General features: G+C 39.3%; 5 protein-coding genes across 7 annotated transcripts; 3 read left to right on the top strand and 2 right to left on the bottom strand.

Moving 5' to 3' along the window:
* Nucleotides 1-1650: 1650 nt before the first annotated feature.
* LOC147331361 (duodenase-1-like) lies at nucleotides 1651-2553 on the bottom strand. The gene is made up of 4 exons (XM_086294099.1): nucleotides 2521-2553; nucleotides 2341-2475; nucleotides 1901-2164; nucleotides 1651-1812 (listed from the first exon to the last, which is right to left on the bottom strand). The coding sequence occupies exons 1-4, from the start codon at nucleotides 2551-2553 to the stop codon at nucleotides 1651-1653; spliced, it is 594 nt and encodes a 197-aa protein (XP_086150225.1).
* Nucleotides 2554-2803: 250 nt separating this feature from the next.
* Nucleotides 2804-5225, top strand: LOC147331360 (deoxyribonuclease-1-like). The gene is made up of 4 exons (XM_086294098.1): nucleotides 2804-2925; nucleotides 3933-4087; nucleotides 4882-4978; nucleotides 5091-5225. The coding sequence occupies exons 2-4, from the start codon at nucleotides 3939-3941 to the stop codon at nucleotides 5223-5225; spliced, it is 381 nt and encodes a 126-aa protein (XP_086150224.1). The 5' UTR covers nucleotides 2804-2925; nucleotides 3933-3938.
* A 693-nt stretch (nucleotides 5226-5918) lies between these two features.
* LOC147331359 (granzyme B-like) lies at nucleotides 5919-7584 on the bottom strand. Its single transcript, XM_086293640.1, has 5 exons — nucleotides 7493-7584; nucleotides 7257-7404; nucleotides 6814-6946; nucleotides 6349-6603; nucleotides 5919-6233 (listed from the first exon to the last, which is right to left on the bottom strand). The coding sequence occupies exons 1-5, from the start codon at nucleotides 7548-7550 to the stop codon at nucleotides 6030-6032; spliced, it is 798 nt and encodes a 265-aa protein (XP_086149766.1). The 5' UTR covers nucleotides 7551-7584; the 3' UTR covers nucleotides 5919-6029.
* A 2811-nt stretch (nucleotides 7585-10395) lies between these two features.
* Nucleotides 10396-14783, top strand: LOC147331358 (deoxyribonuclease-1-like). 3 transcript variants are annotated; one of them, XM_086294325.1, is made up of 9 exons: nucleotides 10396-10713; nucleotides 11230-11315; nucleotides 11617-11712; nucleotides 11869-11954; nucleotides 12834-12952; nucleotides 13128-13240; nucleotides 13706-13860; nucleotides 14207-14303; nucleotides 14402-14783. In XM_086294325.1, exons 2-9 carry the CDS (start codon nucleotides 11235-11237, stop codon nucleotides 14453-14455), a joined length of 801 nt encoding a protein of 266 aa, XP_086150451.1. In that variant the 5' UTR covers nucleotides 10396-10713; nucleotides 11230-11234; the 3' UTR covers nucleotides 14456-14783. The 3 variants fall into 3 exon arrangements, with proteins under 3 accessions (XP_086150451.1, XP_086150452.1, XP_086150453.1); XM_086294326.1 differs by having other exon boundaries at nucleotides 11217-11315; XM_086294327.1 differs by having other exon boundaries at nucleotides 10399-10713; nucleotides 12834-12940.
* Nucleotides 14784-19783: 5000 nt separating this feature from the next.
* LOC147331357 (deoxyribonuclease-1-like) lies at nucleotides 19784-25041 on the top strand. Its single transcript, XM_086294097.1, has 8 exons — nucleotides 19784-19921; nucleotides 20011-20105; nucleotides 20214-20291; nucleotides 20408-20520; nucleotides 22623-22735; nucleotides 23743-23897; nucleotides 24698-24794; nucleotides 24907-25041. The coding sequence occupies exons 1-8, from the start codon at nucleotides 19841-19843 to the stop codon at nucleotides 25039-25041; spliced, it is 867 nt and encodes a 288-aa protein (XP_086150223.1). The 5' UTR covers nucleotides 19784-19840.
* Nucleotides 25042-25582: the final 541 nt, after the last annotated feature.

Raw genomic sequence — 25582 nt, 5'->3', positions numbered from 1 at the left:
ACTGTGGATGCACTGTGGCACAGACGTAGGTGATAAACTAGGTGGGTGAGACATTCAAAGTAAAATTTTTATTTAGGTCGCACCTATCAAGATAAATATCACAAATGCTTCACAACCAAAATGTTAAAACATTCAAACTAGTGCTGGCAGTGTTAATCTCGTTAAATTACGTTAACGCCATAACCACATTAACGCGGCAAATCTCCGTTAGCGAGTTACTGCGGATCGCCCGGTGCGATCAGTACTGCTTAAGATGGCGGATCTGCGCCAGTCTTCGCTGGATCGTTGAGCTATCAGTCAACTTGTGCATCTGTAAACCTGAATCTTTAAAGCTTTTGTGATGATCTCACTAACCTGACCTTTTGTGTGTAGATCGTTTATGGAACCTGATTACGAGAGGAGTGGCAGAGGAGGAGGACTTGGAGCTTTTGTACAGAGAGTGTGGAGCACCTTTTCCCCTAACCCTGTTTCCCCACGGACCCTGGCGACCTGGACCCCTTTCCCCTGCACATTGTATATAGCCACTTGGTGATTGTGTTCACTGTAAATAAACGCACTGTCTTTCGCATAACAGAAAAACCTGGCCTGCGCCTGAGTCCCTTCCAAAATCCTTATCAAAATCGTTCAAACAAACAATTACTAAAAGCAAGTTTTAAAAGAGGCGTTTTTAGCTGCTTTTTGAAAGAGACCACCAATTTCACAGATCTCAGGTGCAGAGACAGAGACTTCCAGAACTGTTTATTTTCTGAACTTTTTTGGATCTCTCTCTCTGGCTATAGTTAAACCACAGGAACCACAGTTTCCAGTGTTCTCACAGTCACACTGAAACGAATGCTTTACAATTTTTTTTTTCATTTAAAACATTAAATGGCCAAGGATTTAACAGACATTTGTCATTTTCTGTCCACCACATATGAAAAAGAGACTTATGGTCTAACAGGACGAGTCCATCCATCCATTTTCTTTACTGTGTATGCAAGCAGGGTCTCAGCAGCCTGAAACATTTCTCACATAATATTGTGTGAGAGGCAGGGTACACCCTCAACAGGCTGCCAGTGCATCAAAACATGGTGTAGGGTCTGTAACTTACAATATAAAGGATCTTGAGGCAACTGTTGTTGTAATTTGGTGCTGTATGAATAAAATTTAATTGAACTGAACTGAATGATGCACTGGTAACCAAAGAAAAGACTCTCACAGAGGTAGAACAGGGAGACTACAAGCCACGTGAGAGTTGCCAGTTTACAGTCACAAATTACTCAACGTGCATGTCTTAAAATTAAAAGTAGGTGAAATAAAACTGAGCACAGAAAAGCCCCAGAAGATTCTCACGGTGACATGACTATGTTAACCACTGCAGCACCGGCTCACAGGAAATTTCTGTGCAAACCAAACATCAGATATGAATGTGCTACAAAAACAAGTTTGTTTGTTTTTATCGCTAAAAAACATCAGTGAAACCAAACTAACTGAAAAAATGACACATGATTTGAAAGTAGCTTCATTATTTTTTATTTCTAATTTAAGAGCAAGCAGGAATATCTTTGCAATACAGGAGAGATATCTGAAGCTATTTTACATTTATCCTGCAGTTCACATACAGTATTATAATGCCAGATATTGCAGATTGCACATTGTTACAGTGTATACTTAGCATTGCTTTTTTTTCAGAATGTTTTTGATCCAGGAAAGGTGCTTTGATATATCTGTATAGACGTTGGGCCAATTTGGGTATTCACAATTTCTGTATATGTTGAAAGACACAACACCGACCGCTGTTCCATTGCACACCAGAGGGCCACCAGAATCACCCTGTAAGGAGGAAGACACTTGTTTTATTTATCTTCTATTTAACGCTACAAGTGAAGTGATACTTTCTTTAAAAGAACAGAGGACATACCTGGCAGAATCCATTCTTTGTGTCAGATCCTCCTGCACAGATAACACCTTTTGGAAGAGTAACTTTGGCTTTCAATTTTCTCTTACAGACATTAAGGTCAATAAGAGGCACATCTACCCATCTCAGCACATCAACAGCTTTGCCATTGGTTTCTGTGAAACCCCATCCAGCCACCTGACACTTTACATTGTCTTTTGCTTTAATCTCCTTCCTTGCCAGTTGTATCGGTTTCACTTTCTTGTCCAGTTGAAGTTTCCTCGAGAGCTAGAAGAAGCAAAAAAGGAAAAGAATAAAAGGACTGATAGAAACCAACTCGGTACATTTCTGATCTTATATCAAGTCTTTGGTGAAGTACCAAGTGGAGTTGTTGAAAGCAGTGATGCAGTTGACCTGTTTTTGATTGTGACTGTAATGATTCACATTCAAAGATATTTACTTACTTTGAGGAGCATGATGTCATTACCAGACTCAGCTTTGTCATATTGTGGGTGCTTGCATGTCTTTACACTGTATCTCATTTTGTTGTTATTAACCTTCTTCAGGTTGTGGGTTCCAATTACAACCTCTGAAACACTCTGAGGATCTCCATATTCCCACTGACACGTCTTCTGTCACCAAGCAGAGTGTGGGGATGAGGGGGACGACTTGTCCATCACTGGGGGGTGAGGTGACTGTGGCAGTTAAACAACTCCTTGGTGACAGGGCCCCTGGGGTAGATGAGGTTGGCCCTGAATTGCTGAAGGATGTTCGAGGGCTTGCTGCCACTTGTCCTCACCTGGGCTAAGTTGAGCCACTGAACAAGACCCCTGAACCGTGTTTATGTAAAGACTAAACTGACACTGTGAATTTGTAATATTTACTCTATTCAGGTGTACTTTGTATTGAGGCCTCTTTGCTTGTGAACTCTTTCAGTTGTACAAGATCTGGTCCTGATCCCTGTGCACACAAAGCCAGAAGACACTCTGAAGGAGCTGGACGAGCTGCACGATGTGGTTGAAGACATCAGGAAGAAATGGAAAAATGATGTAAGTTTGAGACAAGAGCACTAAGAGTTTAGTTCCTGTGTTTCTCTCCTCTCTGAGACACCTTTAGATTTTGGTTGCTTCGTGGTTTGATCATAGTAATTTGTTGAGTTGTAGATGAGATTATTTTTTCCTTCAGCGGTAGCAAAATATTGAAATGCATACATTAATAAATTATTTTATTATAAAAATTTGTGTGTGAACACACACACTCCACATCTTCTCGAGCTCCTCTCTGAGCCCTTGGTATTTCTCCAGCTTCTCGTGTTCCTTCTTTCTGATGTTGCTGTCATTGGGAACCTCTACATCGATCACTACGGCCGTCTTCTTCTGTTTGTCTACCACCACTATGTCCGGTTGGTTAGCCACCACCATTTTGTCCGTCTGTATCTGGAAGTCCCACAGGATCTTAGCTTGGTTACATATATATATATAAAAACTTAAACTTCATGCATGCATTTACTGTATTACACTTTATAGATGTTTTGCATGTTAATTACATGTAAATTCTGTCTGGGTTTGATAAAGCATCACAGACCAAAAACCATCTTGAAGATAAGCTATGCAGGAAACATTGGAGTTTGAAAGTGAGCAAGACAAATTTTTAAAATATATCTTTTTATTATTATATTATATGTTAATATTATCTTTTTTTTAATCACATAGTGAATCAGAATCAGATTATATTTTAACTATTTGATTTTGTCTTTCATGTAAACAAACTGATAACAGCGGAGTTGAAAAAAATAACAGCTTTAAATACACAAATGCATAAAGTTCCTGATTCATCGTATCCTGTTTCTGTGCCTTTCAATTGGCCTCTTACAGTGAAGTAATTTGCAGTAAACCACAGAGAGTGGTATTCAGTTATTGTTCTGCCAGCTCCTCACAGAATTATGCAATAATAATAAATATATGACACCACATAAACCTTGGTGCTGTTATTTAATGAATCTGTCATTGTATTAAGTGAGTTCTGCTCTCTGTCGACATTTTCATTTCTTTTGTAGAACATTATGATTTTGGGGGACTTTAATGCAGACGGACGATATCTCTCCAAGAAGAAGAAGGAAAAGATCCGCATCTGCTCTCCGTCCTACGATTGGCTCATTGATGACGATGTCGACACCACAGCTAGCAACAACAATGATAACACCTACGACAGGTGACACACATGATAATGACATAGGAGGAAACTAAAGACTCATTTTTATTTGGCCAAGTTTGTGCAAACAAACAAGGAATTTGACTCACTTTTCTCTCTTCATGCTGTGAAAGAAATGTGTGTGTTTATATATGTACACACACAAACACACACATACATAAAAAGCAGCGGGTTATTTCAGCGTTCATCAGAGTGACAGCGTGGGGGGAAGAAACTGTCTCTGTGGTGGCAGCATGTTTAGTAAACAGCGTCTGTAACATCTGCCTGAAAGCAGCAGTTTGAACATGTGAGAGCTCAAAAAGAGGAAGATACTTCTACAAGAAATAATATTAATGAAAATTAGTGAGTATATTACTCTTCATATTATCTGCACTATCACTCCACATTTCTCCATATAAGGACACAAGTCGAGGTAAAGTGGACGGAGTGACGACTTTCTTTCAAGAGAGAAATCTGCACCACTGAAGCAAAAACCAGGAGAAAGAAACAGACGAACTAATTCACATAGGAAAATATTCATGAATCACTGATTGATGTCTGTACAGTTTACTTTGTGGGGAAGCACTATTTGTGTATTTTTGTGAGCTGAGCGACAACAAAGCCTCTGCAACATGGCCGACAGGCCTTTTTTTATTATTAAACAGAGTGCCTCTCACAGCTAACGTCTAATGTTAGGGACATTAGGGAATTTCAAACTGAGAGAAAAATAAAGGGATAATTATTGGAACTTCACACTGAAAAGTGTACAGAAAGAAGTTCTTAATTTTTTTATGTGTCTCCTCTTCCTCAAACAGAATTGTTGTGTATGGAGAGACCATGTCGAACGCCATCGTCCCCAACTCGGCCAAGTCTTTCAACTTCCAGCAAGAGTTTAAGCTGACTGATGAGGAGGTGAGACTCACTTATGTGTTTGTCTAAACCGAAAGATAGAAATGATTTGACAGTTGACATCATTTTAAAGGACAGCATCAGTGTTGTTGTTTAACTATATCTACTCTCTAAGGCACTCAGCATCAGTGACCATTACCCCGTGGAGGTGGAGCTGAAGACCAGAGCAGGAAGACAGAAAAGGATGGCTGTGCCTGACGGGACAGAGATGACATCTGGAGAAGTACAGTCTCAGAAGAAAGGTGTCTGAGATGGTTTAATAAAAATGAATTTTATAAAGGAGCAAATACCTGATGAATCTCAGGGCTGATCAGTTACATTCTAATTAATTATGCAGAGTTGCTGCTTGTTTCGGAATCAAAGTGATGTGACATATCTCATTTTAACTGAAATACACTAATAGTAACAAATTTATAGCAAACATGTTCTGCAGTGTTGTATCCTGGATGCTTCTGAGAGCAGATTTTACATTTCCTTCTTCTAATATTAAACAACAGTGAAACAGACCAAACCGGCAGGGTCACCAAAGATGGCGCCCAAGCGAGCGGGAGCACCGAAGAAGAAAAAAGATGAACCAGACAGACAACAGAAGAAGAAGAATGTGAGAACAAAAAGGAAGCGAGGGCGGGCATCCAACACGCCAACCAAGAGAAGACGTCAGGATGTTCAATGTTCATGATCTTACTATTAATTTTAAAAAGTAGAGTTACTGTAGTTAGAGCAGATAGTATTAAAATGTCAAAGCTTCTGTTTGTTTGATTTATTAGACCACATCAGGTGGTTCTCTGTGATACCAAAACACCTTCTGTTAGTCTCTAGTATTTATAGTACTCGACAAATCAGGATGAATGTACTGTAGCAATGAAAAATTTGTTTACAAATATTAGTATTGCATGAATTCATTTTCCATGGCAAACTGATATCAATGTTTTATAGACATGTTTTTGAAGTCATAATAAAATATTTTTCATGCACAGAGACAATACTGTTCAAACATTTTCTTTATTCTGCATTGAGAGCAAAAGCTGACAGAGGCACAGCTTCCTGTAAACACTTACAGTGTGCTGACACAAAGCTTTTTGTAATTTTTTCCCTTGAGAATCTTCGTGATCCAGTTAAGGTATTTTGAGATGTCCGTATAGACATTGGGGACATCCGGATAGTTACAATTTCCCAGCTCGGTTCTTGGAATGCTTTTGTTGAAAGAAACAATACCGACAGCCATTCCCTTGCAGACCAGAGGGCCACCAGAATCACCCTGTGAGGAGGAAGTATTTACTTTGTTCATGTGATACTTAATGCAGAGAGCTCATATATTTCTCAACAACAGAGCAGTTAGCAATGACTTTTCAAGGAAAGGACAGAAAAGGTACCTGACAGAATCCTTTTGTTGTGTTGTATCCACCTGCACAGATAATATTGGGAGGAAGACCACCCCATCTTTCCCTGCAGACTTGTGGGCTGATGACCGACACACGCACCACTCTCAGGTCATCAACACTTCTACCGTAAGTGTTTATCTTACCCCATCCAGCCACTCGACACTTCTCAATTTCATTTAATGTCATTTCACGGAAGGGAAGTCGAATGAATTTAATTGTTTTGCTTGGTCGGACAGGTGTAGACAGCTAGAGGCACAGAATTAAAGAGTAAAGATTAAGAATACGTGAAAACCATGTAACTGCAATACAGAACATCTATCATTTATCTTTTTTTTTAAGTAAGCACTTTTTACCTCAACTAGAAATGTGTTTTTCAATCAGCATATTGTAAATGCAAACACTCAAAGATATAAAACTTCCAGTGTGGTGTGAGAAAACAAAAATAATAAACCTTACTTTTAAAAGCATGATGTCGTATCCACGGCCAACATTCCGATAACATGGGTGTTTGTATTTCTCTGCAATCCGTATCACGAGCTTATCAGCACTCCTCAGATGGTGGTTACCAAGGACTACGTATGTAGGATACCTGAATAAAATATAATTCTGAGATCATCAGCAGATTTTCTGAAGTTACATAAACAACATGATGAATAAAATATGGATACATTTCTTTATAGTTAAATTCAGTTTTACTTCAAGATCTTAGCATAAGTTTTACAAAAATTCTCATGGTTTCAGTTTGTAAAGGAAGAACTGTAACTTAAATTATGACCATTGCATTATACAGTAGTAAATATATATACATGTATTTATATATATATTTATATAGGACATTGGGACATTTTGGGAAAAAAAATGGTCTAATTAGAAATTTCCCTCGAGCAAAGATTACTTACAGGTCACAGTGTGCAGCAGTCATTACAAAGTTCTCAGACACGAGAAATCCTCCACAAATATGGTAGCCTCTGTAATCCTGCACTGATGCCATATACAGCATTTTGTTGTCTGGGGCTATTTTCCCATTTATAATTTCACTTCCCAGGGCTAATAGCATTAGGAGAAAAGAAAATGAAAATAAAAACATAAATATTCCACATGCAGGCTGGAGAAGAGTATTCATGGTGCAACTTACCATTTTGCCCGAGGAATGTCAGCGCATGAATCACCGCAAATTGTTGCAGAGCAAACATCTCGCTGGTAAAATGCTCGATCTGTTAACTTGAGACCGACGGGTCAGTCCTTTTAAGCAGTTTGTACTGACTAATATCTGACTTTTAACGACTTCCTGTGAGTAATGTGGTTTTGAAAATTTTCACAGCAAATACTTCACTACTCCTATCTATCACCATCTGTTATATGCGCACCCATTTCTCATTAACAGTATTGAATTTCAAACAAAGTACTGCTAAATGTTCTGCTTACTCTCTTTCTTTTTCTATGGGTGGACAAGATGCTTTAGCTTGGAACTAGAAAAACCAAAATCAAACTGAAGGGCTCAAATAGATACTTGAAGATTTTCACATTTGTTTTTTGTTTTAACAAGAGTCATGTTGTCATGCTGCAATCTTGGAGAAAGAGTAAATTAGATGCTTTCCAGATGGTAGTGCAAGATGAATAAAAACTCCACTGGCTGAAATGTACCACCATTTCTTGTAATGTAATGTAATAATGTAATGTGTTAGTCCCCATAGGGAAATAGTTCCTCTGCATTTAACCCTGGAACCACTGAAGGTTCCGGGGTGCAACGCCCCCAAACATACATTAACAACAACACTGTCTATAACAGTTACAGTCTGTGCATTTGCTAAAACAGAGCTCGCATTAGCAAGTAACCAAGTAACCTTAAGGAACCTCTGTAGTGTAGCTTTTTCTTACTAACCACTTTGGCTAACATGTGTGACATACGGGAGTTAGAGTGGCATATGAAAAAGAAGCTCATTTAGAGCAAGGCTTTTCATAAGAGGAAAGGGGAGACATGGAATGAAACACAAGGAGAGGAACATGGGAACAGAAAAGGGAGACAAAACAGCACCTATAGATTGAGGTAGACACTGGGGAGGGGGAGGGGGTTTCAAAGGTCTTCCTCTGTCCTTGTGAGGGGGTGGGGGATCAAACACAAACGTGACTGGGGAAATATACACGGAGGACAGCAGTAGAGCATGACATGTTGTAGGATTTAAAAAAGTATGGTGTTTCTACAGCACCACCTAAAGGTGGAAACCCATTACAGTTCTGCAGGTTTGTGTGTCATACCAAACAGCTTCATTTGAGCTCTGACTCATTTTATAAAAGGTTCAAAGTAGTCCTTGGAAAGGATTTTAAGATATAATCCAAAACTAATGGGGAATGGGGATCTAGGGTTCTTAAAGGGAACAGGCATCCATAACATCCACCTCTCTTCGGGTCAGTACACTCTTAACTCATGCAGGCTCGCCGCACTACAGGGAGTCTGTACACAGGGAAAAACACACAGTAAGTTTCCTCAAAGCATAAAGGCCAGCAAATGACTTCAGGTGCCAGCCACTACCTTAAGCTGATAAGATCATGTGAGACAGGTGGGTGATTTCCTCAGGTGTGTAGAGCAAAGGCCAAGACCCTGAAATAAGGCCCAACAGGGAGCACGAACAACAACAAAAATCACAGATAGAAGAGAGGAGAGACAGAAACTGAAGCAGAGAGAAAGAGACGAGACAAAACCTGAAGATGTCAGCAGGGAGAACTAAAAGACCACAATATAACATTTTGTATGAGTGCTCTATATTTTGCTTTTCCCAGAAACATGGAAGAAATCAAGTGACATGACTGACTTTGTTGTAAACACTTTGTTACCATTGTTACTAAACAGTTTCCCCTTGAAAATATGACAAGACGGAAACATCCGTTTGCTACAGCGTTTGCTAAAAAAAGGTCTTGCCCAACTAACGGTACCCCATCTTGATAACTGGCCATATATTTGTCATTTTTATCTATAACTGAAACTGCAAACACACATTTAAAGTTTACATCGTTAGAACAAATACAAAAGGTTCTGTTCCAAGGTTAATGACGTTAATGATGTCGATACGTTCAGCCAACCACTCTGATCGAGTCGCATCACTGGTGGGATGCTTTAAGTTTCCAAAGATTTATGCAGTTGACAAAAATCTGCCCTGATTCATATACAATGTTTCTCCAGATATTATCAATGAGCCAGCTTGAGGAGTACCAACGGCCACTTTACTGTTTGAAGAAAAATAAAGAAAACAAAAGTATATAAAAAAAAACAACCATAAAAAACAGTCCACTGAAAACAGCACCAATTGTTTCAGAGAACAACTCTAAAATTCTTCATACTTTCAAACAGAAAGTTTATGTAAATATTGTGGATATTTTGAGGTGACAGAAAGAAGCTGTTTCTAACAACTAATGAGGAACCGGCCATTTCAAGGCAATTACTTACCTGTACTGTAAAATAAAAACCCTGAAATGTTAGAGATCCTCTATGAGCAGCAGCTGGGATGGAAGAACAACAGCAAGATGTTGTGCATGTCTTGTACTACAACACACACACACACACACACACACACACACACACTCATACACAAATACACACACACAACATTATCACTCAGCTTAACTACCTCAAACTATCAGACGCTTCCATTTCACTGACCATCAAAGGCCCTTCAGGTGTCTCAGTGAAATCCTCAGTTCATTTCAAACATCCTGAACTTTTACACAAAGAGTATATTCTCTTTGGCAGATGTTGAAAGCATCAAATATTCTTAGGAAAATGTCGACTGTTGACATGAGATTTATCTCTGGTGTGTCATAAACATTCACAGAACACATTTAACATCTGATTAATAGTTCTCATTATTTTAACATGATTCAATCATTTACAGACTTTTTAAAGATACCTTTACACTTTATGTTATAATTGTTCACATAAGTACATGTATACAATTATGTAATGTACATAAAGCATACATGTATATTACATACATAAAGGGCTCCCAGGGTTATGTGTGCACTTTGCCTATGTGTATTATTCTATCACATAAAATTACACATCCAGTCAAAGAAATGTGTATTTCTTTGTTTCCATTTAAAGATTTTTACTTCTCTTTTAGCTCAGTTTTGGACTCCACCGCTCCAAAGGGAAATATCCAGTTTTTCAAATGCTAAATGATCCGTGCCAGCTTTTCTCTCACTGTGTCTGTGAGCCAGTTTTATTGGCTGTGTGGTTTAGCACGGCCGTTTCCTTTCCTGCTTAGACTCTCAGTCAGTCGTCCTTTTTCCACTGACAGTGAAGGACCTCTTTCAGCTCTCTCTGTCTTCAGACATTTGTGGTTATTGATCTTAACCTAATTGGTGAGTTCTTTTCTTTATTTTCTGTTTCTTTCTTTAAAAAATTGCTTCAGTATTCAAAGTGGTGATTGAGCTTCTTTTCATTTTACTGGACTTTTGATTGTGTGATGCCAGGTCAGAATTGGCGGGAAACCAGCCAGACATTTTCGCTCAGCCTCTTATATTCAGTTCTTTTCATTTTTCTTTCTGTGAATTAGAATTTTACTTTTGAAGTTTGACTTCTAGTTAACATTGTAAAATGGTTTATTTTAAGTTAAACAATTATCAATTTGGCAGCCAGGTGCCCAAACCAAACTAAAAAGTGAAAGGACAGGTCTAATACATCCACCACCATCACCTTCTTAGTAGCTTACCCGAGTAAGGGTTAAAGTCAGGGCTGAAGCCTTTCACAGGTCGCTCTGGGCAAGTGTGAGCTTAGACACAAAGCACTGTGTCTAAGTATGGTTAGCATTCTCATTGATGTTAAAGCCTCTGAAATTATGTAAATGCTGTGATATTCTCAAAAGTTTGGTTTTACAGTCAGAATGAAGATCGCAGCCTTCAATGTCAAGAATCTTGGAGTGAGAAAACTCAACAAAGATATTGTACGAAATAATCTAATCAAGGTAAGTCATGAGACATTTACAACTTAATTTGATTAAATTATGATGCTGTTTTATTGTTGAGGTGTGTTTGTGTCATCAACATATTCAAACACTTAATTATAGAACGTATTGCCACAATAAGAGTTGCTGACTTTTAAGTGTGTGACGTCAGGCCATTTTTGCAGTATACAGAGTTATTTAAGTTTGTTCACACTGGCTTGTAAAAGTTGATGTGTTGGATTCCCAGTGGTTGCTGAACTGTTGCACCAGACCTTTATTTCTTAAATGTATTTTTACTAAGTGGGTTGTGTGTTTCTCTTAGATTGTGTCTCGGTACAGTGTGGTGGTGTTACTGGAGGTCCGGGATCCCAATGACAGGGCAATGAGCAAATTTCTCACAGAGCTCAACAGACACAGGAAAGTCATCACAAACCACATTAACAGGCATTTACACCTGCTGACCACTGGAACTAACTGACAACAACAGTATTCCTGCTGTAATGCCAAACACACAATATGTACAAAACCTCCCAAAAATAAAACTGAACTACAGTTATGTCTGTTTTTGAACAGGGGGAACAGATCTCGTCCATACAGGATGGAGATCGGTGCCCCAGTAGGACGACATTCCTACAGGGAGCAGTTTGTCTTCTTCTACAGGTACAATCATCTGACATTCATATGTTTCATAGATGTCTCACATGTCCGGAATTAAAAGCTCAAATCTGTCAAGACAGATCATTGCATTTAGGAGAAGATTTTAAGGAAAATAAAACATTTTTTAAAAAGTTTAAGATAATCTACAGAAATGATTTCAGATATTCTTCAAACCAAAATATTAACTTTTATTCACCGTCCATTTTATGCCACTTATCCGGGTCCAGAATGCAGGAGCAACAGTCTAAGGCAGAGGTGGGCAACTGCAGGTCTCGAGGGCCGGTGTCCCTGCAGGTTTTAGATGTGTCCTTGAACCAACACAGCTGATTTAAATGGCTAAATTAGCTCCTCAACGTGTCCTGAAGTTCTCCAGAGGCCTGGTAACGAACTAATCGTGTGATTTAGGTGTGTTGACCCAGCGTGAGATCTAAAACCTGCAGGACACCGGCCCTCGCGGCCTGGAATTGCCCACCTCTGGTCTAAGGGGAGACTCTTCAACATTTATTGCATTAGATATTTTTTCCTTTAAAAGAAATAAAAGCACTCTATGAATGTTTAAGAGAATAGGTGAACATGGCTTTTAGAAAAATCACCTCCTCTTCTTCACCTACTCCAGCTGTTCTGGGAGGACACGGAGGCGTTCCCCAGCCAGCAGATACACCAACCCTACACCAGCCTGTCTGTCCCCAACACCCCGACACACTAAGAGTCAAAAACCTGGAGTCGGGACTCCACCCTATTCCTGGCCTCAGACTTCCTCAGACAGCACAAGATTCACAACAATAAGCAACTTCTAACGATATAAGTCATCTCAGTTTGGGCTGAGACCTTAGCTATATGTTAGCATGAGGGAAACAGATGTGTGTGTATTTTCTGTCTCAGACAGGATGAAATGAGTGTGATTGACCGTTACCAATATGAAGAAGAAAACAAAGATGTGCTTGCCAGAGAGCCCTTTATTGTGCAGTTTCGCCGCCGTTCAGCCAGACGTATGTATGAGTGTGAGCTTTTGTCCTCTACTTCTACATTCACAGGGACCAGTTTGAAACTGGTGACGCTGCTCCTTCTTCCAGGATACAGGATAAATTGTCCATGAATGTCCATACAAGTATACAAATAAGCAAGTACTACTGTGCATGTTCACCTGTAACTAACTGGTTATGTTTGTGCTTCCAGTTGTGAAGAAGCTTGTTCTGATTCCCGTCCACACCAAACCAAAGGATGCTGAACATGAGCTGCGTGCTCTTCATAATGTGGTCCAAGATGCAAGAAGGAGATGGGGCACTAATGTAGGCTGGAAATGAAAGAGTGACGAATTTACAGAATGGATTTGTTTACGATGCTAAATAACAATAATAACAATAATATGTTGATTAGAGCAGAAAAGGTCATGAAATGATTGATAGTTACAATCATTGGTCTGATTGTCATTCTAGACTCTTCAAGCACTTCACAACAGCAGGCTGTGGACAAATTAGTTTTATAAAAGCACAATTTTATAACAGTAAACTATTTTTATTTGTTAAGATAAAGTTATTGTTGACAAGAAGTCAAAATAATTTGCTTCTCAAGTTATTTAAATTAATTTGTTCTTTGAAAACCAAACCTGTGCCGTTATTATGTTTGACATATGAGCGTAACTAAAATGAAAAATCTGAAATGTGCTCAAACCTAAAGACTGGAGAACAAAATTATATTAAATGATATTGTTATAAAATATTTACCTTTGTATTTTCATATATATTGTCTTTCAGAGCATCATGATTTTGGGGGACTTCAATGCGGATGGACGTTACCTGTCAAGTACTAAAAGGACAAACATCAGAATGAGCTCTCGTCCCTACTTTTGGTTGATAGATGAAGACGCTGACACCACTACTAGTGACCTTAATGACCATACATATGACAGGTATCTTTTCTTTATGTTGTTGTTGTCTTGCTCAGAGTCACACGATTTTATTTTTAGCTTAGAAAATATTTGAATATCTAAATAGTTATTATTTATAAATATAAATACTTTCCTATTTTAAGATTAGGAAATCCGGGTGGGCAAGATCTGTTTCTATGCTGAAAAAACAATCACCGCCCCTCCTGCCTCACAATGGTTTCACTGCCTACACCTCCCTAGTTCTGTTTCATTACAGTCTTAAAACAAAGAAAGTGAAATGCTTCTTGATGGCAAATTGTCATCTGCATGTTAAACAACAGGCAAAGTCAAATGAATGCATGATTGTGACTCTATTTCCTGCCAACAGGATTGTTGTGTTTGGAAAGAGGATGAATGACGCAGTTGTTCCTGGCTCTGCAAAGCCTTTCGACTTCAAAAGAGCGTACCGCCTAAATTATGACACAGTAAGACATTTAATATTAAAAACATTTAATTCAACATGGCAATGTTTACGTGCAAACATCTCACTTCACCGCTGTTTGCCATGTTTTTCTACTTGTAGACTCGATCCGTCAGTGACCACTACCCCGTGGAGGTGGAGCTTCGGGACAATTAACGTATGAAGAATTATAGAAAAAAGCTTTATTTTTACATTGAGAACCTGCCTTGAAGTGAGATAGCAAACAAATTTCACCCCCAGTTTTAATCAGGAACCATGTATGTGTCTTATATGTGTAGTTATATAACGGTTCATGTTAAAATAGTTTTTGCTGTCTTTTTTTCATATTATGTGCAATTTTATGTCAAAGAAGAGTAAATGAGGCACTCTGCCTTTTAGTAAAATTAACAACTGTGTTTTTGGAGGAACTTCAAAGAAAAAAGCAGGATTGAATTGATCCCCTGGGTTTCAATCAACCAACACAATGGCAAATAAACCTTTACATCCACGCACAACTTGCTTTGTTTTTCTTTCTTGTTCAATTTTATGCAATGACTGGACAAGTGGAGCATGAATTGTCAGGGTTCCTGGGTCAGTAACCCAGTGTTTTCAGCTTGTTCAGGTTCAGTTTATTTTGTCACTCGTTCTCATTTTCTGTTGTTCTGTTCCTGTTACTTCTATGTGTCATTAGTTAGATTATGTTCAACCATTCACTCACCGGTCTCTAATCACTAATCATTCAGTCTGTGTATTGAAGTCTCTCAGATTCATCGGTTCATTGTCGTGTCATTGTTGTTGATGTTAGGTTGTCACTGTATGCTTTGCTCATTCAGTCATTCAGTCCGTCCGTCCGTCTGTCCGTCCGTCAGCCATTTCCTGCTCCTGTTCTGTTCATTCACTCCATCTGCACTAAACACCAGCTTTCACCACAAGTCGTGCCTGTTTTGAGTCATCTCTTCCTCTCCTCCACACACGAAGCCCTGACATGAATGAGATGAAATATGGTTATCTAAGTGATTTTACAGGTTTTATTTAATAATATAGTTTTACATTTTAAATAATCATTTTGTTTATTTATTGTATTTTTGATTTGGATTGAATTTTGCAAATGTATCCAGTTACCTCATTAATGTTTCCACCCGGGGAGGGAGCCTGGCCCAGCTGCCACAGGGCAAGAAGCAGGTTACACCCTGGACAGGTCTCGACAGGGTGCCAGACAGTGGCAGGGCTACAAATGCAACTATAAATGTTATCTTTGAAGCAGTCCTTGCAGACAAAAGTGACACCAGACAGAAATTTAACGCCCCGGTCGCAAGTTTAACTTAACTGTATAGATGTAATATTCTTCTGTGAGAAAAGTACACCCCTCTCACGTATCCCATGGACACATTGGCTGTTTTAATTGCTGCCTTTCTGTATTGTTTTGTTTATTTGAGACAGAAGCGACAATGTCATGTAGTGTTAAGATAACAACTGCTCTACATACTCTGTAAGTAACAAACTAATAAAGTATTCTAATTTTACCAAAACTAGAAGAGAAACTTGTTGAACAGCAGTCATCCTGACTTTCTGAGGTAAAACAGTCCAAGTTGCTGAGTTGAAAAAAACAAATGTCTGTTTATATTTATACTAAAGTTTTAAATTCTCTGTATGAATTTGTACAGAAATGTCTTTAGAAGAAAGCTGTAAACATTTTGTTCTACTGTAGAACATTTTAACATCACTTTTTAATCTTTTCATTTTATTAATGATATTGACGCAAAGGAGCTGTGAGCATTATACCTTTTGTTGGGTTATATTTAGTATTTTGTCCAACAAAGAATTAAGAACCCAACTAGCATGACTCATTTGTTCTGTTAATACTTTGTTGCCATTGTTATTATGCAGTTTCAGACAGGCAACATAACAGGAAGGAAACAGCTGCTACCACAGCGTTTGTGAAACAGCCGCACCATCCAGACAAGATGTCTCAGTGGTGTGGGTGTGGAAGGACATTTTTTGTTTTTTTGCACATCAACAGGAAGCATCCTGTATTTTAAAATGACCGGGAAGCAAGAAAGAAGCGGGAATATTTGTGTGTAGGAAGAGATGAAAGGCACAGCTTGAGTCACAGTGGAGGAAAGAAGATTTTTTTATTACCAAGTGAAGCTTTATATATCTCTGAGGATAGAGGAAACTATATTATCTATTTGGTATATGAATGGATTGTCATGAACACAGCCATGGATAAAAACATGTCACACAGTTCAAGTTCAAGTTCAACTTTATTGTCACTTCAACCATATACAGTTTAAAAATACACAGTGAGGCGAAACAACGTTCCTCCAGGAACCAAGGTGCTACAAGACAAGTTAGTGCAAAAAAAATAATAATATATAATATATCTAGTAATAATATTGTGCAAAAGAGCATTTACAGGTTGGTGTGTGCGATGGTTTGGTGGTGTAGGTCAGTGTGTTTGCGCTTGTGTTGGTTAGTCAGTCCAGTCTCAATGTTTTGAGGTATTTGAGTTAAGCTGAGTGATAATGTTAGTGACCCATGATAGACAGAATCCAACAGATGAAGAGAGTGAGCAGAGACAGTCATATAAATTATATCACTGTAATCCAGGATGGGTAAAAAAGTGGCAGCAAGCCTTTTTGTGGCTGTGAAAAAGAAACATGATCTGTTTTTGAAAAAGAACCCCAACTGCAGCCTCAGTTTCTTTAAAAGATCGTCAATGTGTGGCTTAAAGGAGAGACTCAGGCACAATTCAATCAATCAATCAATCAATCAATCAATCAATCAATCAATCAATCAATCAATCACAATACCTAGGTATTTGTATGAGGCCACAGTTTCAGTAGAAATGCCTTGAGCAGATACAAGAGAAGGAAGTACAGTGGGGCAAAAAAGTATTTAGTCAGCCACCGATTGTGCAAGTTCCCCCACCTAAAATGATGACAGAGGTCAGTAATTTGCACCAGAGGTACACTTCAACTGTGAGAGACAGAATGTGAAAAAACAATCCATGAATCCACATGGTAGGATTTGTAAAGAATTTATTCGTAAATCAGGGTGGAAAATAAGTATTTGGTCAATAACAAAAATACAACTCAATACTTTGTAACATAACCTTTGTTGGCAATAACAGAGGTCAAACGTTTACTATAGGTCTTTACCAGGTTTGCACACACAGTAGCTGGTATTTTGGCCCATTCCTCCATGCAGATCTTCTCGAGAGCAGTGATGTTTTGGGGCTGTCGCCGAGCAACACGGACTTTCAACTCCCGCCACAGATTTTCTATGGGGTTGAGGTCTGGAGACTGGCTAGGCCACTCCAGGACTTTCAAATGCTTCTTACGGAGCCACTCCTTTGTTGCCCGGGCGGTGTGTTTTGGATCATTGTCATGTTGGAAGACCCAGCCTCGTTTCATCTTCAAAGTTCTCACTGATGGAAGGAGGTTTTGGCTCAAAATCTCACGATACATGGCCCCATTCATTCTGTCCTTAACACGGATCAGTCGTCCTGTCCCCTTGGCAGAAAAACAGCCCCATAGCATGATGTTTCCACCCCCATGCTTCACAGTAGGTATGGTGTTCTTGGGATGCAACTCAGTATTCTTCGTCCTCCAAACACGACGAGTTGAGTTTATACCAAAAAGTTCTACTTTGGTTTCATCTGACCACATGACATTCTCCCAATCCTCTGCTGTATCATCCATGTGCTCTCTGGCAAACTTCAGACGGGCCTGGACATGCACTGGCTTCAGCAGCGGAACACGTCTGGCACTGCGGGATTTGATTCCCTGCCGTTGTAGTGTGTTACTGATGGTGACCTTTGTTACTTTGGTCCCAGCTCTCTGCAGGTCATTCACCAGGTCCCCCCGTGTGGTTCTGGGATCTTTGCTCACCGTTCTCATGATCATTTTGACCCCACGGGATGAGATCTTGCGTGGAGCCCCAGATCGTGGGAGATTATCAGTGGTCTTGTATGTCTTCCATTTTCTGATGATTGCTCCCACAGTTGATTTTTTCACACCAAGCTGCTTGCCTATTGTAGATTCACTCTTCCCAGTCTGGTGCAGGTCTACAATACTTTTCCTGGTGTCCTTCGAAAGCTCTTTGGTCTTGGCCATGGCGGAGTTTGGAGTCTGACTGTTTGAGGCTGTGGACAGGTGTCTTTTATACAGATGATGAGTTCAAACAGGTGCCATTCATACAGGTAACGAGTGGGGGACAGAGAAGCTTCTTACAGAAGACGTTACAGGTCTGTGAGAGCCAGAGATTTTCCATGTTTGAGGTGACCAAATACTTATTTTCCACCCTAATTTACAAATAAATTCTTTAGAAATCCTACCATGTGAATTCATGGATTTTTTTTCACATTCTGTCTCTCACAGTTGAAGTGTACCTCTGGTGCAAATTACTGACCTCTGTCATCATTTTAAGTGGGGGAACTTGCACAATCGGTGGCTGACTAAATACTTTTTTGCCCCACTGTACTGCCGGCACCCTCTTTCTGTTTGAGAACAGCTTGACTTTTTTCCCCCTTTATTTAAAAGAGCACAACAATAAGTAATTGTATCATGTGCATAAAAATGAACAGGCATCTAGATTTTGTCTCACACTGTTTACATAGTAAATAGTAGTATTTCCTATGTAAATAATGTAGGCCCCAGGACAGAACCCTACGGGACTCCATTAGTGACATTTTAAAAAAAAAACTGGAAGAGAGACCACTGAGCTGCAACTGCTTTGTTTGAAAGTCCAATTTCCAGTTATCTCTGACGTAAAATTCTATAGTCAACTGTTTAAAAGCTTTGAATAGATCAATAAAAAGAGCTGCACAGTACTTATTTGCGTCCAAGGCTTCATGGGGGTCATTGAGAAATTTTAGGGAAGCTGTGACAGAACTGTGCAGTTTCCTAACTCTAGATTGGAAAGGAGATAAAATACTATTTTACTCCCGATAACAAAGGTTGATTATTAACCAACCTTAGCTAAGACAGAGTTTGGAAATTGGACTGTAATTATTATTAACCATTGAAGAATCACCACCTTTCAGTGGTGGGAGTACAAAGGCACACTTCCACATCTCTGGTAAAGGACAAGTGTAACATTTAAAACATAAATTATCCCTGCTCTCTGAAACCTTTATTTAGGATTAAACATACATTTAATATAAACTTATTATTGGGAATTCTTACCCAAGGTCAAAAAAACCTTTCATGTGCCAAATGTTACTGCAATGATAAACCGCATTAGAGGAACTGGACTCCCTGGAACTTCTCCATTTTCAATAAAAGCTGCAATTTCTCAGGCCTTCACCTGGGAAATTGTAGCTTTAAAGTGATCAGAGACATGTTTTAGAATATACATGTCGCAATACAACCAACCACAGTTTTTTCAGTGTTTAAGTTTTAGTTTCTCTTTCTTCCCTTTGCTTTGGTTTCTTCTTTTTTCTGCCACGCTTCTCCATTTTCTTCCTCTGTTTTGATTCAGCAGACGTTTGAACAATACGTCACACACTGTGTGTTGGTCGTCTAAAACAGAGTTGATCTCTTGCAGAATCAAGTCAGAATGAAGATAGCAGCCTTTAATGGCAAGAACCTGGGACATAAGAAAGTCCATGACAAGTCTGTCGTCAAACACCTCACCAAGGTGATAATAATTTTACCTTTACAACAGAAAGCTTTAAATACAACATCAATGACGAAATGTGTAACACTTAAATGATGTGTTTCCTCCAGATCATATCTCGGTACAGTGTGATTGTCCTGCTGGAGGTGGTGGATAAGAGCGGCAAAGCCATGGAAACGTTACTTCAAGAACTCAACAAAACTGAGTGAGTTCCCTGCAGTGATAGTGTGTGTATTTAATTATTTTTATTTACAACATTTTTATATAGAAAACTGCATGTTTAAGTTGCTTCTGTTTTCCTCGGCACTAACAGAAAACGCCCCTACAAAAAAACTGCCAGCAAACAACTGGGACGAGACACCTACAAGGAGCAGTATGTCTGTTTCTACAGGTGTGTGAGTCTAAGTTCACTCGAATACAACATCTCAGTGGTTATTAATCAGACTTTAATTTGTGAGATTCATGGCCAGACACACTGATGTCTGACTATTTGTGTTTATCTCTCAGACCAGATGAAGTGACGCTGAAGGACTCACACCAGTATGAAGATAATCAGGCTGGAGATGAAGATGCCTTTGCCAGAGAGCCCTTCATCCTGCGGTTTGATTGTCCAACTACAGGTTTGTGCTTTTTACTGTGTTTGAGTAACGCTTTAGGTTACAAAACAAAACAAGTGGAAGTGCCAAACACTGCAGTTCTACATTTTAAAACTTTTGTTTAACCCTACTGCTTATTTGTACTCCAGTTTTGATGACAAATCCTTTTATTTTATCAGTTTCATAATTCATACTAATCAGTGTTGAGCCTTTAAATAGAGAGTTTGTGAGGCAAGATGAAGAAGCAGCATGCTGCTCTTGTCTTCAGTCATCTGTACTGAGTTTCAGTTACAAACAGTACCACCTCATCCACATTTTCTTTGCATGAATATAGTCAGTAGCACACTAACACATATTTCACATACATTTCTACAGAAATCATATTTTAGGTAGTGCATAACATGAACTGTAAGCTGGAACATATGCATCTTTTTGATTTGAGCTGACACTTTAGCTGACTTCTCACAGTATTGAAATTATAGTTTTAGGAATTACAGAAAATCTCTCAATAACTAGCTTACATGGAAATAATGTCAGAAAAATGAAATGCAAAACAAATCGCTGTGGAGGGTTTGTGTATCCCAGGGATCCTGAGGACTCTGTTGTTGTGGGTTTTCTATGATGGCAAATTCGTCTTGGGTGATTTAAAAGCCCCTATGAGTATAAAATATAGGAAACAGTTCATTTTGCCCAGGATAGAGTTACTGGGTCCCTCCCTGGAACCAGGCCTAAGGGTGAGCGCCTGGCTGCTGGGCCTTAGTTCATGGGGCACAGCCGGGGACAGCCCGAACAGGGGACATGAGCCCACCCTCCTGTTGGTCCACCACCAGCAGTTGTAGGGGTTGGATGCAGTGTGTGCTGTGTTGAGTCCAGGAGCACAAGCACCCTGGCAGATCAATCCCCAGCTACCGAGTGTCATGTTTCGGCTGTGTACAGGCAGGAGAAGGACCCAAACGCAAAACTCACGACAACGAAATTAAACTCAAAAAGCTGCTTTATTGAAGAATGGCATGGAAAACTAAACTGGGACATGGATAACTAACACACAGGGAAACACAGCCATGAGGGAGACTACGACACTGACAAGGAGAAACACAGGGCTCAAATACACGAGGGAACAAGACACAGAAGGAGAGCACAGCTGGGAGTAATCAGGCTGGACGAGACAAGGGAAGCAAAACTAGAAACACTGACATGAGACATGGACCTTCAAAGTAAAACAGGAAACACACTGACTGAACTCTAGACATGTAAACTTAACAGCAACTGGGGAGACAGAACATAGGGACCTGAAACATGGTACAAAAACGTCACAGTAGACACAACATGGAACACAGGGAAGCCATATTACAAAGCCAAAGAACTAAACCTATGATAACCATAACTGAGACCTAGGGAAACAAGAAACAGTACAACAAAGGACTCAAAACATAAACCATAATATAAAAACACAAGATCTCTTCAAAACAAAATAGGAAACATAATGAGACGCAGACATGATAACCAGAACTTGACAACGTAAGACACAGACATGAAACACATGAAGAGCAGGGGAGACTTAACATGGGTTGGAAACACAAGGGGGAACTAATAAGCAAATGAACATAGGAGACCTAAAGAGCTTAAACATACTATCAACATCAAAATGAACTAAAGCTCAAAACACTGGGTCATAAGACCCAGGATCGTGACACCGAGACTAACGACTGGGACATAGAATGTCGCCTCTCTGGTGGGGAAGTGCTTCTAACGTCAACTGAGGATACTGTCGGGTTGTGGCAGAAACACTCTGAGGATATCCATATTCCCACTGACACGTCTTCTGTAACCAAGCAGAGTGTGGGGATGAGGGGGACGACTTGTCCATCACTGGGGGGTGAGGTGACTGTGGCAGTTAAACAACTCCTTGGTGGCAGGGCCCCTGGGGTAGATGAGGTTGGCCCTGAATTGCTGAAGGATGTTCGAGGGCTTGCTGCCACTTGTCCTCACCTGGGCTAAGTTGAGCCACTGAACAAGACCCCTGAACCGTGTTTATGGAAAGACTAAACTGACACTGTGAATTTGTAATATTTACTCTATTCAGGTGTACTTTGTATTGAGGCCTCTTTGCTTGTGAACTCTTTCAGTTGTACAAGATCTGGTCCTGATCCCTGTGCACACAAAGCCAGAAGACACTCTGAAGGAGCTGGACGAGCTGCACGATGTGGTTGAAGACATCAGGAAGAAATGGAAAAATGATGTAAGTTTGAGACAAGAGCACTAAGAGTTTAGTTCCTGTGTTTCTCTCCTCTCTGAGACACCTTCTTTAGATTTTGGTTGCTTCGTGGTTTGATCATAGTAATTTGTTGAGTTGTAGATGAGATTATTTTTTCCTTCAGCGGTAGCAAAATATTGAAATGCATACATTAATAAATTATTTTATTATAAAAATTGTGTGAACACACACACTCCACATCTTCTCGAGCTCCTCTCTGAGCCCTTGGTATTTCTCCAGCTTCTCGTGTTCCTTCTTTCTGATGTTGCTGTCATTGGGAACCGCTACATCGATCACTACGGCCGTCTTCTTCTGTTTGTCTACCACCACTATGTCCGGTTGGTTAGCCACCACCATTTTGTCCGTCTGTATCTGGAAGTCCCACAGGATCTTAGCTTGGTTACATATATATATATAAAAACTTAAACTTCATGCATGCATTTACTGTATTACACTTTATAGATGTTTTGCATGTTAATTACATGTAAATTCTGTCTGGGTTTGATAAAGCATCACAGACCAAAAACCATCTTGAAGATAAGCTATGCAGGAAACATTGGAGTTTGAAAGTGAGCAAGACAAATTTTTAAAATATATCTTTTTATTATTATATTATATGTTAATATTATCTTTTTTTTAATCACATAGTGAATCAGAATCAGATTATATTTTAACTATTTGATTTTGTCTTTCATGTAAACAAACTGATAACAGCGGAGTTGAAAAAAATAACAGCTTTAAATACACAAATGCATAAAGTTCCTGATTCATCGTATCCTGTTTCTGTGCCTTTCAATTGGCCTCTTACAGTGAAGTAATTTGCAGTAAACCACAGAGAGTGGTATTCAGTTATTGTTCTGCCAGCTCCTCACAGAATTATGCAATAATAATAAATATATGACACCACATAAACCTTGGTGCTGTTATTTAATGAATCTGTCATTGTATTAAGTGAGTTCTGCTCTCTGTCGACATTTTCATTTCTTTTGTAGAACATTATGATTTTGGGGGACTTTAATGCAGACGGACGATATCTCTCCAAGAAGAAGAAGGAAAAGATCCGCATCTGCTCTCCGTCCTACGATTGGCTCATTGATGACGATGTCGACACCACAGCTAGCAACAACAATGATAACACCTACGACAGGTGACACACATGATAATGACATAGGAGGAAACTAAAGACTCATTTTTATTTGGCCAAGTTTGTGCAAACAAACAAGGAATTTGACTCCGGTTCACTTTTCTCTCTTCATGCTGTGAAAGAAATGTGTGTGTTTATATATGTACACACACAAACACACACATACATAAAAAGCAGTGGGTTATTTCAGCGTTCATCAGAGTGACAGCGTGGGGGGAAGAAACTGTCTCTGTGGTGGCAGCATGTTTAGTAAACAGCGTCTGTAACATCTGCCTGAAAGCAGCAGTTTGAACATGTGAGAGCTCAAAAAGAGGAAGATACTTCTACAAGAAATAATATTAATGAAAATTAGTGAGTATATTACTCTTCATACTATCTGCACTATCACTCCACATTTCTCCATATAAGGACACAAGTCGAGGTAAAGTGGACGGAGTGACGACTTTCTTTCAAGACAGAAATCTGCACCACTGAAGCAAAAACCAGGAGAAAGAAACAGACGAACTAATTCACATAGGAAAATATTCATGAATCACTGATTGATGTCTGTACAGTTTACTTTGTGGGGAAGCACTATTTGTGTATTTTTGTGAGCTGAGCGACAACAAAGCCTCTGCAACATGGCCGACAGGCCTTTTTTTATTATTAAACAGAGTGCCTCTCACAGCTAACGTCTAATGTTAGGGACATTAGGGAATTTCAAACTGAGAGAAAAATAAAGGGATAATTATTGGAACTTCACACTGAAAAGTGTACAGAAAGAAGTTCTTAATTTTTTTATGTGTCTCCTCTTCCTCAAACAGAATTGTTGTGTATGGAGAGACCATGTCGAACGCCATCGTCCCCAACTCGGCCAAGTCTTTCAACTTACAGCAAGAGTTTAAGCTGACTGATGAGGAGGTGAGACTCACTTATGTGTTTGTCTAAACCGAAAGATAGAAATGATTTGACAGTTGACATCATTTTAAAGGACAGCATCAGTGTTGTTGTTTAACTATATCTACTCTCTAAGGCACTCAGCATCAGTGACCATTACCCCGTGGAGGTGGAGCTGAAGACCAGAGCAGGAAGACAGAAAAGGATGGCTGTGCCTGACGGGACAGAGATGACATCTGGAGAAGTACAGTCTCAGAAGAAAGGTGTCTGAGATGGTTTAATAAAAATGAATTTTATAAAGGAGCAAATACCTCATGAATCTCAGGGCTGATCTCAGTTCAGTTACATTCTAATTAATTATGCAGAGTTGCTGCTTGTTTCGGAATCAAAGTGATGTGACATATCTCATTTTAACTGAAATACACTAATAGTAACAAATTTATAGCAAACATGTTCTGCAGTGTTGTATCCTGGATGCTTCTGAGAGCAGATTTTACATTTCCTTCTTCTAATATTAAACAACAGTGAAACAGACCAAACCAGCAGGGTCACCAAAGATGGCGCCCAAGCGAGCGGGAGCACCGAAGAAGAAAAAAGATGAACCAGACAGACAACAGAAGAAGAAGAATGTGAGAACAAAAAGGAAGCGAGGGCGGGCATCCAACACGCCAACCAAGAGAAGACGTCAGGATGTTCAATGTTCATGATCTTACTATTAATTTTAAAAAGTAGAGTTACTGTAGTTAGAGCAGATAGTATTAAAATGTCAAAGCTTCTGTTTGTTTGATTTATTAGACCACATCAGGTGGTTC

The sequence above is a fragment of the Aulonocara sp. 'chitande type north' Nkhata Bay genome, linkage group LG5, assembly GCF_057382095.1.
Source record: "Aulonocara sp. 'chitande type north' Nkhata Bay isolate Kocher_YH1m ecotype deep benthic linkage group LG5, A_spYH_male_GT1.1, whole genome shotgun sequence".
NCBI lineage: Eukaryota > Metazoa > Chordata > Actinopteri > Cichliformes > Cichlidae > Aulonocara > Aulonocara sp. 'chitande type north' Nkhata Bay.
Note: the sequence above shows the minus strand (reverse complement) of the source record. Positions and strands in the feature narration are given on the sequence as shown.